Raw genomic sequence first — 14,263 nt, 5'->3', positions numbered from 1 at the left:
TCTAGACCTCTCATGATTTTAAACACCTCTATCATATCCCCCCTCAGCCGTCTTCTCCAAGCTGAAAAGTCCTAACCTCTTCAGCCTTTCCTCACAGGGGAGCTGTTCCATCCCCTTTATCATTTTGGTCGCCCTTCTCTGTACCTTCTCCATCGCAATTATATCTTTTCTGAGGTGCGATGACCAGAATTGTACACAGTATTCAAGGTGCGGTCTCACCATGGAGCGATACAGAGGCATTATGATATTTTCCGTTTTATTTACCATTCCCTTTCTAATAATTCCCAACATTCTGTTTGCTTTTTTGACTGCTGCAGCACACTGAACAGACGATTTCAATGTGTTATCCACTATGACGCCTAGATCTCTTTCCTTCAAAAAAAAATTTATTCCCTTCCCATAGGGAATATACCTACTTCCCCTATTATAACCTTCCATGTCCACACTGGAAGGAACATTTGATTGTAATCTACTTATATCATCTGAATCTGGTCTTATTTTTAATCTTTTTGAGGATTTGCAAGTAAACATTGACACCTGATCAGGCAACTTTTGTGGAGCCTGAAATTCCTACTCCTTGCTTTGCTCTCAATGCACAAAAGGCTTTGTGTAAAAACTTTAAAAAGTCTGGTAAAATAATCACTCGTGGAGGGGATGCTGTGCTAAAAAATTGTATCATTTAGAGATTTGAACTTTGGGCATAAGATTGTGGGATCATAACGCTTAAATAACTGCAGCTAAATAGAGTTGGTACCCGATTAAGAAGATTTCAAAGCTGCCATGTCAGTCTCAGTGGCTGAATTTGAAGGCTCTACTCTTTCTAGGTATGACAAAACATGAAGTCATTTTGCTTTTGAGCCTTTCTACTGACCTTAATTTAGCCTTTTGCGCCACATTATTATTTTCCTTCATTTCAATTTCTCCACGGAGGCAGGCTGCACAACTTGTCGTCCACTACTACAGAGCATTTACTGCAGCAGACAGCACAGCATCAAGTCTGCTTAGCCATGAGGAGAGGTAAATCTAGTTAAATATATTAATTCTTTGATTACCAATTCTCCTCTTTTAGATTTTGTCGACGGAGCTCCTTAAAATAAGTCTCCAACTTATTAAAGTCTCCCCAAGCTTCCCTTACAACTATCAAGATTTTGGGGAGTTTTCTTTTTTTTTTTTAATTCTTTATTTATCATCATTTCAATTAATACAAAGAAAATTTGCATAGAATCACAAGAGATGTAACATATTGTTTTTCTCATGAAATTCTTTAAACCAAGATTTACAATAAAAGAAAACATAACAATTTTACAGTCTCTCTCTACTTCGTAGGAAACTTGGGGGGAACAGAAATAAAGGAGAACATAAGAATATATTTAAGAAGTAAGGCTAGGTTACACATCAGATACATTTATAGGATCCTGCTCTATTTGGTGCAGGTTTTGCTCACGTGCCTCTAGGAAGGCCTGAAGTTGTTCCGGACTGAAGAAAAGATTTTGGGGAGTTTTCTGAGGCAAAAACTGAAATTTATGGCAAATGGAGGCTTTAAAATTTTTCTCTCGGATCCTTTTACTCGAATTTTTCAATTGATCACATAAGCTCTGCCACCGAGTCCTCCTTTGGAGATTGGGAGTTAGTCAAACTGTTAGCTCTCTACTCTGAAGCAATGTCAGGTGCATGGCCCAAGAATAAAATTACATTTCTTATTCCATTATAAGTTTCAAAAATAGAAGGGTAAGAAATGCTTCTGCACCATCAGAAATTGTCTCATCTACTAGAGACAGAGAATACTGGCTTTACTGGTTATTTATTGCATGTATGGAGTGATGATGTCATTTAAAAAAAAGCTAGTGAATGAGTGGATTAAACCCAGTTGTTCTAGACTGGTATAGCTGTATGATAAGAAAATAAAATATTTTTTCAAATATAGCAGAACCAGTTCTAAAATATCATTAAAACTGGAGTTCCTACATGACTATGTTTCAATCTCTGATCAAATTTGTCTAAAACATAAAGTGATAGTATTCCATAGAAAAATGACTTGAGCTTGAGGCATCCAGCAACTACAGTCTGGTTTATATATCAGATTTCCCCTATCAGTGTTCCCCCTAATGTTTGTGTGTTCTCATATGCAGCATAGTGTACAATGTTTTTTGAAACACCATTCTATTTTCCTTTTCAGGTATGCTTGTTTCGTGATCTGACTCAATAGGGCAATTCTTATATTCTTATGACCTGCATGCACATGCATTCACGCACGACTAACAGGCAACATTGTTCTGACCTAGACTTTATAGCCTTCTGGAGTCCAGATATCCAGCTGCCCTTTTCTTTATTACATCAAGGTTAACTAGCCTAGGGTCTCCCCATTTCCCTGTTTGTGAAGAGAGATGACATGTGCCCTTCTCCAGCCCTCTGGAACTACTCTTTTCTCTAAAGAATCATTCATCCATCGTGCAACCTCATGACCCTATTGGCTGACTCAAGGGCACACTTGTGCTAGCTTCCAAAGAGAACTGCGGTCTGTGTCTCTCAGCCAGAGACCTGCTGCTGCAATGGCTGGGATTATCCCAAGTATCTGAGAATGAGGCGCATAGTGCCATAACTCCATGCAGCAGAGGTTTGTAATTGAGCTGGAAGCCCACTAAAACAGCAGGCAGCTTTAGCAACAGGTTCTACTGTCTCAGTGCTTGCTAGTTCTCAGAGCTATACTCTAGCACTACTGCTTATCTCTGTACTGCTACTAGATATATGCAGCGCTGCACAGATGTACATAAGAGATGGCCCCTGCTCTGCGGAGCTTACAGTGTAGTCAGGACACACAGACATAAGTATTTATTAGAGAAAATATAGTTAAAATCAATGGGCTAGGATTACTTTCTGTAGTTGGTTCTCTTGTTTGATGATTAAGAGATGACACATTTCTAGAAAGATCAAGCAAATAAACCATTCATAAACCTTTGATGTTTCTCGATTTTTTTTCCAGTTGTGGCAGCTAATGATCTGAAATGGCAAACTACTGGAATGTTCCGTCCTTTTGTAGAAGTCACTATGATTGGACCTCACCAAAGTGATAAGAAAAGAAAGTTTACAACCAAGTCCAAGAGCAACAACTGGGCTCCAAAATACAATGAAACATTTCATTTGTAAGTATTATTGGTGTCATAAAATAAGCAAATCACAGCTCACGAACATCAGGCCTGAATGCCAAACTCTCACCTTTTCTGCAGCTTTTTTATTTCAAAGTGGCTTACCTTCTGGATAACATATTCAACTGCACATGATAATTCACACTAAGCCTCTAGGTCGTTTACACACACACACGAGAGTGTTTGTAGTTTCAGAAATAAAATAGATAGCATTTTGCTGAAGCCTGAGAAGGAGGGTGTCTCTTTCACTGACTCGGTCATAGGGCAAGACTACGTAAATCAGACCAGGCCTCATTTGCGTATTTAACAGAGACGTTGCCTCAGGATAGTGAGTACAAAATATTTAATTCCACTAATAGAAATTAACATGTTAAATTAAACGTGAAAAGGAGGTCATAAAAACCTCCTTATTCTACCTTAAATTACTGAAATCTTCATCTCATAAACTTAAAAGAATTTTTCAGACATGGTGATCCTTTCTCCAAAACCATTGCTTCAGGACAAATCTGTCAATAAACATAAGAATGCTAGACATTCACAAAAAAGTCACAATTCTTATTCTACAGTGACTTAAAGTGAAAATTACTCAGAAGGTTTTAAGGCTCATCATCATCTGGCAATATTTTACCAAACTGTCCAAAATCTTAAAAATCCAGTTGAAAATACTCCTTATTTTCCAAACCCACAAGTCCTCAAAGTGCGGTGTTAAGTTTACCATGTATTTACTGATGGAATGCCAGACTTCTTCTGGAGTCTGTGTATGGAGAATACTGAAACCAATCAAATCTGATTCCTTCAAATGTAGCCAAACCAATTAGAAAAATCTATGAATTGAGTGGCCAATCAATCATCATGCTCAAAAAGGCTTCATTATAGAAAGCTATGTGAATGAAGACAATTTTTCTAAAGGGATGATTGGTTGGCCACTCAATTCTTAGCTTTTCCTGATTGGTTTGGAAGCATTTGAATTTGGGTCTGTGGGGCAGTCAGATTCATTGTCTGAAATGGCATTTGTGACAAACACTGCTGCATTTTTTCTGGTGGCTGTACTGGTGGCAGGGCGAGAGAATGGGCAGCATATTGCTGTCTTGCAGAGCTTCTGTCCCTGCCACTATGGTCAGGGAGGGAACAAGGCAATGAAGGGGGGTGCCCAGCATCCCTGGGGAGGAGGGGAAGTCTCCTACCTTCCCAGTTTTGGTTCCCTGCCTTTCTGCACAATTATCCTTCCACCCCTCGGCTCCCTCCGAGATATTCTCTTCCAATTCCTTCTAGCTAGTAGGAGGAGAATTTTGGAACATAAGAGTTGTGTAAAGACAGCCTGGGTTAAATAAGTCCCTGCCACAACTTGAATTCACTGGCTAGAAAGCTAAGTGTTTATTGCAAATAATATGTTCTTTTAAAAAAAAGCAGCAGCATAGTGATTAGAGCAGCAGGGTGAGAAGCAGGGAGGCTAGGGTTCAAATCCTGCTACTGTTCTGAGCAAGTCATGTCACCTTCCATTGCCTCAGGTACAAACGGAGGGGTCTGTGAACTAAGCTGCTGTATTTTCTCAAGAGAGGTACTCGATGATGTAACTTTGAAAATCCCATGCTATTTTCCCTGGCGGTAAAGTACCGCAGCTTAGCAGAGCCCCAGAAAAACCACACAATGGCTGTGGGGGGCCGCCATTTATTTATTATGTATTGTTTGCATTTATATGCCACATCATCCATTGACCAAATGACTCACAAGCATATAGCCATGATTTAAAGAAGCCAATTTGACCCTCAAAAGATTGCCCCCTCCCCCCAAGTGTGCTAAACTGCCTGGGAGGTCTCTTGAGAGGCCCTGTCCCACCCCCACCACCATCCCTTGAGGCAGCCAAGGTAAGAAATTGAAAAGATTTAAAGTTTAAAATCTAGCACAGGCTCAGCCACCTTGCCCCTCCCCCTGGACACTGGCACTCCACCCCACAAGCACATGGCCTACTACTGGTCAGCCAGCGCCATTCTGAAAAGGGCCATGCCAGGTCCAAAGCCCTAGGGAGCACACTGGGCCCCCAGTTGACCACCAGGGCTACTGAGGTTGGGATCTGGGGTGGAGGTCTTGGGGGTTTGCCAAATGTGAGGGTTTAGGGGCAAGGAGGCAGGGCCTGCATGGACCTTATACTTTAAAAACTTCACTTTCCCTGTACGTACCAGGATCAGTCCAGACGGTGGGTTATGTCCCCCGTCCAGCAGATGGAGTCAGAACAAAAAGCTCGGGGGGAGGTCCTGTATAACCTCACCTCCCTTGCCCCAATTCTCAGTATCTTTCTGACTCCAGCAGATGTGAGCAGGGGACTGCTCAGTCCCCAGCACAGTAGCTTAGTTTCTAGGTTTTTTTCTGAGGGATCAAGTAAAAAAAAAAAAGAAGGATAATTGGCTGGGCAGGAGGGCAGCATTAAGCTTGGGGGACTCAGTTGCCTTGGCTCTCCAGGCCCACTTGCTTGCTGACAGGTCTGTTTTTCCTTGTCTTCTTCCCTTCTGTCTTCCTTCCTTCAGGCTGTGTGGGGTAAGTGTGTGGATTTTCTCTTTAGGCTTGCCTCCCTTTTAGTACATTTCAGCGTCGCTGTGGGCTGCTTCTGACCGCAGGGGTGTAAGTTGGTGGTGCTGACCTCTCCCCCCCCCCCCCCCCCCTCAGTGGAGTGAGTTGATCGTTGCCGACCCGCAGCCCCGCAACGTGCCATTGCCCGGGCCGCCGGCCGCCGGGAGGTTAGATTCCCCGGCGGTTCCTCCGGGTCGGTGGGGGCGCGCGGTCCGTGTTTCTTCTGCAGCCAGCCACTGAGGATTTCGCCACGCTCTCGCCCCTCCCCCTCGAATCACGATGCCGCGATCGGCGGCCTGTTCTGCATGCAGCCGGCAGGGGGGGCGGCTTTCACGGGAGGGGCATTGAGCGAGCTGCCTCCCCAACGGGGAGGACAGCTCTCAACAGGGGGACGCCACATGCGGACAGGACCGCGCGGCCAGGAAGCAGCAGGCGAACGGTGGCCATTTTGTTTTCTGAATCTGACGCTGGCATCTCCGAGGAGGACACAGAGCTCCTGATTCCAGCGGCACCGCCTGTTTTGGCCCCGTTTGCAGAATCTGAGCCCGGATTTCATGAGGGGGAGGCCCCGGTTGGCTCCCCCTCGGGGGTTCCTTCGTTTTCTCCCGAATTTGTTATTTTAATGCAAAAGGCATTCCTACAGAGCAGGGACCCGCTTATGGATTGCCCGGGACCCTTTCCCCCCAAACTGGCGCGCATGGCTCCACTCCTGGGGGGGGGACTTCCCTCCAGGGCAGTACTCCACTAGCCAGGGGGTTGCTGGGTCCGTCCCGGGACCCCCCCTGCACCACTTCGAGGAGCACAATCCGTCCTGGGGGGGACCCTCTCCTGGATCCGGCTGGGCACGACCCCGTCTTGGCGGCCCAGATGGAAGGAGACGATCCGAGGGTCCTTCGCATATTTCAGTCGGATGAAATGGACGACCTTATTCCCCACATCCTGCAGGAGATGGACATCGATCCCCGCCCGGAACCGGTAGGGCCCGACCCCAAGGTAAGGAAGGGGGACCCTCTCCTTGCGGGTCTTCGTCCGCTGTCTAAGGCCTTTCCTATTCATCCCACCTTCTTACAATTAATCTCCAGGGAGTGGGATGCACCGGAGGCCACCCTCAGGGTCAGTAGGGTGATGGAAAAGTTGTATCCCCTCCCGGAGGATTTTCTTGAGCTCCTCAAGGTCCCTGCAGTGGATTCCGCAGTCTTGGCAGTCACGAAGCGCACCACCATTCCAGTCACTGGCGGCATGGCGCTGAAGGATGTCCAGGACAGAAAGTTGGAAGTTTATCTCAAAAGAGTTTTCGAGGTTTCAGTGCTGGGGATACGGGTGGCCATCTGCAATTCGCTAGCGCAGAGAGCTGGTCTTCGTTGGGTTCAACAGCTTCTCACCTCCCAGGCTCTGCTGGATGCGAGGCTCAACAGGCGGATAGATTGGAGGCCGTGGTCGCCTATGGGGCAGATGCCCTATATGATCTCCTCAGGGTCCTGGCCCGATCAATGGTGGCTGCAGTCTCGGTTCGTCATCTCCTGTGGCTTTGTAACTGGTCGGCGGATGCCTCGTCTTAAGACCCGGCTGGGATCGCTTCCCTTTAAAGGCAAGTTTCTTTTCGGGGAAGATCTGGACCAAATCATCAAGTCCCTCAACGAGTATGCGGTCCATAGACTCCCAGAGGATTGGCCTCGTTCCACAAGATCCTTCGGTTCCACCAGGAACCGGTTCCGTTCTCAGCGTCGGTCTCTGACTACGAGGCAGAGACCCCTGGTTCCGTCATCTTGCTCGCATACCTGGAACCGGTCCTTTCAAGGGCGCAGGCCCGGCAAGGGCGGATAGGGCCCGGGCACCTCCTCGAAATCTGCCCAATGATGCCAGGCCGACCCACGAGCCAATTCCACGGGTAGGGGGTCGGATTGCTCTCTTCTACGAAGAGTGGGTCCAAATCACATCGGATCAATGGGTCTTGGATATTCTAAAACACGGCTACGCCTTGGATTTTGTTCGCGAGCCCAGGGACAGGTTTCTCTTCTCTCCTTGCGGGGCCCTCCACAAGTGAAGGGCCATTTGTCAGACCCTCGACCGCCTACTCTCGCTGGGGGCGATAGTGCCGGTCGCCACCTCCGAGCTGGGCCGGGGACATTATTCCATCTATTTCGTGGTGCCCAAAAAGGAAGGCACTTTCCGGCCCAACCTGGATCTCAAGACCGTCAACAAGGCCCTCAAGGTCCCGCGCTTTCGTATGAAACCCTCCGCTCGGTGCTGGCAGCATCCCATCAAGGGGAATTCCTGACCTCACTGGATCTCATGAAGGCGTACCTTCATATCCCGATCCACCGGGCACATCAACGCTGCCTCTGCTTCAAGATCTTGGGACAACATTTTCAATTCCGAGCCCTTCCCTTTGGTTTGGCAACAGCTCCACGTGTCTTTACAAAGGTCATGATGGTAGTGGCGGCGGCCCTACACCGGGAAGGTATCCTGGTGCATCCCTACCTGGACGACTGGCTCATACGGGCGAAATCTCTGGCCCAGGGTCTTCGAGCGGTTGACAGGGTGGTGGAACTGCTCCGGTCCTTGGGGTAGATCATCAACTATGCCAAGAGCAACCTTATTCCATCCCAGTCGTTGAACTTTCTGGGCTGCGTTTCGACACAAAGGAGGGCAAGGTGTTCTTATGGCCGGAGCGGGCATATCCAGCATGGCTCTCTGCTTCAACGGCATGGGAGAATGACTGATACATCACGCATTTCCAGCATAGCTCTCTGCTTCAACGGCAGGGGAAAAAACAAAAAAAACCAAAAAACTGATGCTTCACGCATATCCTGCATAGCTTCAACGACAGGGGTGAAGAAAAAAAAGGATTCGCAATCACAAAGCGAGGAGTAGCTGGCTTGTTACGGCGGTTACTACCCCAAACCAAATGTGCCTGATACTTCACTTTCAATGCATATCCAGCATGGCTCTCTGCTTCAACGACAGGGGAGAAAAAAACTGATACTTCACGCATATCCAGCATAGCTCCCTGCTTCAACGGCAGGGGAGAAGAAAAAACAACCAACAAGGGCTGTACAACATAGTCTAGGTAAAACAAATAAGCATGGTTATCGCGGCGGTTACTACCCCTACTACCCCTAACTAATCAAGCTAGATATTTCACTTGGATGCAGCTCCATCACTGCTCTCTACATTAATGGTGGGGGTGGAAGGGGAATAGAACAAAGAGCTAAGAGAAACAGATAAGTATGAGAGAAAAAATGTGTGAAGCTTGCTGGGCAGACTGGATGGGCCATTCGGTCTTCTTCTGCCGTCATTTCTATGTTTCTATGTTTCTATAAGTGCTGCGCGAGCAGATTCATCGTTTCACTGCGCTCCCTTCCCCCACAGCGTGGGATTACCTTCAGGTCCTGGGAACCATGGCCTCCACTATCGACCTGGTTCAGTGGGCTTTTGTGCACCTGCGTCCTCTCCAGAAGGCCTTGCTATCCCATTGGAAGCTGGTTTTGCGGGACTTTCAGGCGGTACTCCCAATCCTGAGACCAACACAAATCAGCCTCCGTTGGTGGCTGGACCCTCGACACTTAGCCCAGGGGGTATCCCTGGAGGTTCCGGACTGGGTGGTAGTCACCACGGATGCCAGTCTCACCGGCTGGGGAGCGGTCTGTCAGTCTAGCTCAATCCAGGGCCGTTGGACGGCGGACCAAGCATGGTGGCCCATCAACTGCCTGGAGACCAGAGCGGTCCGCTTAGCATTGAAGGGCTTCCTCAAGCTGATGCAGTGGGCGGAACTCCATTTGCTCTGCCTGGCGGCCTCACACATTGCAGGCATGGATAACGTACAGGCACACTTCCTAAGCCGTCAGCACTTAGATCCCGGAGAGTGGGAGCTCTCGGAGGAAGCAATGAGTCTGATAGTAAGACATTGGGGGATTCCTCACATGGACCTCATGGCCACAGCCAGCAATGCAAAGGCCCCTCGCTTCTTCAGCCGCAGAAGAGAACATGGCGCAGAAGGGGTCAATGCTCTGGTACTACCGTGGCCCCGACAGATTCTATTGTATGTCTTCCCTCCGTGGCCCCTTGTGGGAAAGGTAATTCGGCGGATAGAGGGTCATCAGGGTCCGGTAATTCTGGTTGCGCCAGAGTGGCCTCGACGGCCATGGTTCGCAGACCTCATCAACCTGGTGGAGGAGGGGCCGGTATGTCTCAGTCACCTCCCGCATCTTCTCCGTCAAGGCCCAATATTTTTCGAGGAGGCAGATCGCTTCTGTCTTGCGGCTTGGCTTTTGAGAGGTGTAAGTTGAGGTGTCGTGGGTATCCGGAGGCGGTAATTTCGACTTTGCTGCAGGCACGTAAAACGTCCATCTCCGTTACTTTCGTTCGGGTGTGGAAGGTCTTTGAGACATGGTGCGTGTCACATACCATTCAACCGACCCATGCCTCAGTGGCACAGATTCTCTCGTTCTTGCAGGATGGTCTGGATTTGGGACTCGCTTATAACTCCATCAGGGTTCAAGTGGCGGCTTTGGGAGCTTTCCTTCACAACGGGAACGACTCGCTACTCTCATCCCATCCGGATATCTTACGTTTCCTCAAGGGGGTAAAGCACCTGAAGCCACCACTACGACTACCTTATCCCTCATGGAATCTCAACCTGGTACTCTGCGTCCTCAGTGGACAACCTTTTGAGCCTCTTCAGGCCGCCACCCTCAAGGATATCACCTTCAAGACGATCTTCCTGGTAGCGATCAGCTCAGCGCGTCGCATTTCCTAACTTCAAGCATTGTCCTGCCGGGAGCCATACCTCCGGTTCACTGACGAGGGGGTATCCTTGCGCACGGTACCATCTTTTCTACCCAAGGTGGTCTCGGCTTTTCACCTCAACCAGTCGGTTGAATTGCCTTCCTTTTCTTCGACGGACCCCAGAGATCTTCGCAAGCTAGATGTTAAGCGATGTCTGATGCATTATTTGGCGGTCACCAATGAGTTTCGGTTTTCGGGTCACTTGTTCGTCCTTTGGTCAGGATCTAAGAAGGGTCGGATGGCCTCCAAACCGACCATTGCCCATTGGCTGAAGGGAGTGATTGCCGCCGCATATCTTGGTGCTGGACAGCACCCGCCGCTGGGAGTTAAAGCTCACTCTCTTCGCTCTCAAGCTACATCCTGGGCAGAGAGTACTTCAGTGTCCTCGCAGGAGATCTGCAGGGCGGCCACTTGGAAGTCGCTCCATACCTTTGCGAGACACTATCGCCTGGATGTCCGGGCGCCAGCTTTCAGTTCCTTCGGGGACAGAGTCATTCGAGCGGGGCTGTCTACGATCCACCCATAGTAGGGAAGCTTTGGTACATCCCATTGTCTGGACTGATCCTGGTACGTACAGGGAAAAGAAAATTATTCCTTACCTGCTAATTTTCGTTCCTGTAGTACCATGGATCAGTCCAGACGCCCTCCCTATTTTGGGGGATTTGATGGGGTAAGCCTCTGCTCGAATGTCATTTCCGTTTCTCCTCTGTACTCCCTGGGGATCCAGGGTCTGTTTGTCTTACAGTTCTGTTGGCAAGTTCCAGTTGGGGTTCTTACTGCAGTTACGATTTTGTCTAACATTACTTTGAAAGTGTTTAGTTACTTGATCCCTACGTCTCTTCTCTTCTTGGCTTTGTTAGTCTAGTTACTGAGAATTGAGGCAAGGGAGGTGAGGTTATATAGGACCACCCCCTGAGCTTTTTGTTCTGACTCCATCTGCTGGACGGGGGACATAACCCACTGTCTGGACTGATCCATGGTACCTCAGGAACGAAAATTAGCAGGTAAGGAATAATTTTCTTTTTTTTTTTTAATTTCACTTCCTCAAGGGGCAGTTGAGAGTGGGGGACAGGAGTTTTCAAGAGACTGCTTTGGGGAGAGGTTTGCCAAACTTTAGGAGCAATTGGCCCCTTTAAAGCATGGCCCCATGCATGTTAGCATCTCTATGCTCCTGGAGATAATTAGATAGAACTCAGGAGTTGTACTAACTTTAAATCAAATAAAGCAGCTTGTGAATTTTGAGGCACACTGTCCTATTAGACTTTACATGGTTTTGCCTAGTAATGAGCCAATTAGCATGCATCTCACTCCTATCTTGGTTAATGATCATATAAAAAACCTGGAGGACACCATTCAGAGTTAACCCATCTGTCTCAGACAATGAGGATTCAGTTATGCACTGTAGATCAAGCCCTTGCTCAAAAATTAATTTATGAATGGTAGGGCTCTTATTTAACCATAATGCACTGAGAAACAGTAGACATCATGATTAATGAAAGACACTTAATGTAAGTTAAAGCATGTGGGTATCATAAAGTACAAACCCGCTCTTTGCAAAATAAAGCACATTTTCCCTGGCAAATCATAACTGGAACAGAGTATTCAGCAATCGGTGTTACAAATTCATAATACACAATGAACAAATACCATTAAACAGTAAAGTTAAATCAAAGATAACATAGCATATACAATTACTCAAAGATTTATTTATTTATTTATTTATTTTGAATTTTTATATACCGACATTCTTGTATCAGATACAAATCATACCGGTTTACATTAAAAACAGAGTATGCAGGAAAATAGGTTTCCTAAGTCAAATACATTGAACATATTTAATAAACAAGGGATTACTAAACACTATGAAAAAGGTTAATTAACAAAGGAAAACTTAAGGGAATTAAAGTAAGCGTAGCACAAAAGATTGCACGAAGGGGTGCACAAAGGGGAGTGCCCCTTTGGCACACCCCTTCGGCGTGTGACGCACGGCGCAAGACGCCTGGTGGAATGTGGCCATTTACCGGCTCGCCGCTGAGCGTGATGACATTTGTATTTTCATTCTGCTTTTTAATTGATAGGGATGTCAGAATTTTTTAGCTCAGGTGAGTTTTTAGTAACAGGCACTTGGACTACTTTTCTTATTATTGGAACCTCACTGTCTGGATGCCCTAATTCTAATGCATCATTAGTATCCTTTGAAGATACCTCTCTCCGAACCATGCGCTGCTGAGCGACTGTTGGCTTTCCCCTTTGTTCTAGTTTAAAAGCTGCTCTATCTCCTTTTTAAAGGTTAGCACCAGCAGTCTGGTTCCACCCTGGTTAAGGTGGAGCCCATCCCTTCGGAAGAGACTCCCCCTTCCCCAAAAGGTTCCCCAGTTCCTAACAAAACTGAATCCCTCTTCCTTGCACCATCGCCTCAACCACACATTGAGACTCCGGAGCTCTGCCTGCCTCTGGTGACCTGCGCGTGGAACAGGGAGCATTTCAGAGAATTCTACCCTTGAGGTTCTGGATTTAAGCTTTCTACCTAAGAGCCTAAATTTGGCTTCCAGAACCTCCCTCCCACATTTTCCTATGTCATTGGTGCCCACATGTACCACACAGCCGGCTCCTCCCCAGCACTGTCTAAAATCCTTTCTAGGTGACTCGTGAGGTCCGCCACCTTCGCACCAGGTAGGCATGTTACCAGGCGATCCTCACGCCCACCAGCCACCCAACTATCTACATTCCTAATAATCGAATCACCAACTATGACGGCCGACCTAACCCTTCCCTCCTGGGCAGTAGGCCTTGGGGAGATATCCTCAGTGTGAAAGGACAATGCATCACCTAGAGAGCAGGTCCTTGCTACAGGATCCTTTCCTACTGCACCCAGTTGATGATCTCCAATCATGAGACCTTCTTCCTCCAAGGTAGCACCAGGGCTACCAGTCTGAAGTTGGGACTTGGCTACTATGTCCTTGAAGGTCTCATCTATATACCTCTCTGTCTGCCTTTATAACAGTTTTATAACAACTTCATGGCCCAAGTCTAGGCAACTCAGGTTCCTCTAGCATGTGAGACAACCCTATGTTGCAGGTAAATCTTGCATAACAATTCATGGCTGTTTCCAAGACAAAATTCAATGTTCATTGGTTTTGAAACCAGCTCCCAATGAAATTTTAATTATATACACTGAGAATCTAGCGTATAGCATTAAATGCCTGCAGCATTTGATCTAACCTTATGAAAAAATGGCCGATGTAATAATAATGTTTTTAAAAGTCCTATTTCTAGGAGGTATTACATTCCTAGATGTATAGACAATGTAACGTTCATATATTGGTAAGAAGTTATAATAGCCCCCACAGGAATCTGTGTAAGAAAATGAAAATAGACCACATTCCCATGTTACACAGTTTGTCTTATTTGCCACTATATTATCCTTCAAAAAAATAGAAAACCACATGTAGGAGAATGAATTATTAGTAAGGTGGAGAAACCCTCATAAATGAGCTAATCATATAGCCCTTATGGTTATGTTTGAAAAGCAATCCCTTATATAGGTAAAACAACAATTTGTGTATTGCCAAAGTGATGGTGTATATTTGCTCGAACTTTTAATCATTGGGTTCTCCACTTACATCTCTCTGCGCCACCTTTCTAAAGGTAATGAATTATTTCTCCAAAATATCAAAAAACTTTGAAAAAAGGACCCTTATCATAGAATTATCTACATTGGTGTATTGCCCATATCTCTTGCAAGAGATTTCTGAAAAGATTTTGTG

At 46.7% G+C, this 14,263-nt stretch overlaps 1 protein-coding gene across 4 annotated transcripts in view; it reads left to right on the top strand.

Annotated features, from left to right (window-relative positions):
* The window catches only part of UNC13B (unc-13 homolog B), a 1,232,326-nt gene that overhangs the window by 1,215,481 nt on the left and 2,582 nt on the right, over positions 1–14,263 (top strand). For all 4 annotated transcript variants that reach the window (XM_029581856.1, XM_029581857.1, XM_029581864.1 and 1 more), the window contains one exon: positions 2,981–3,140. In XM_029581856.1, the coding sequence (XP_029437716.1) occupies positions 2,981–3,140 (160 nt within the window). The remainder of the gene's footprint in view (positions 1–2,980; positions 3,141–14,263) is intronic.

The sequence above is a fragment of the Rhinatrema bivittatum genome, chromosome 1, assembly GCF_901001135.1.
Source record: "Rhinatrema bivittatum chromosome 1, aRhiBiv1.1, whole genome shotgun sequence".
NCBI classification, from domain to species: Eukaryota; Metazoa; Chordata; class Amphibia; order Gymnophiona; family Rhinatrematidae; genus Rhinatrema; species Rhinatrema bivittatum.
This window is presented reverse-complemented; position numbering and strand designations above follow the sequence as displayed.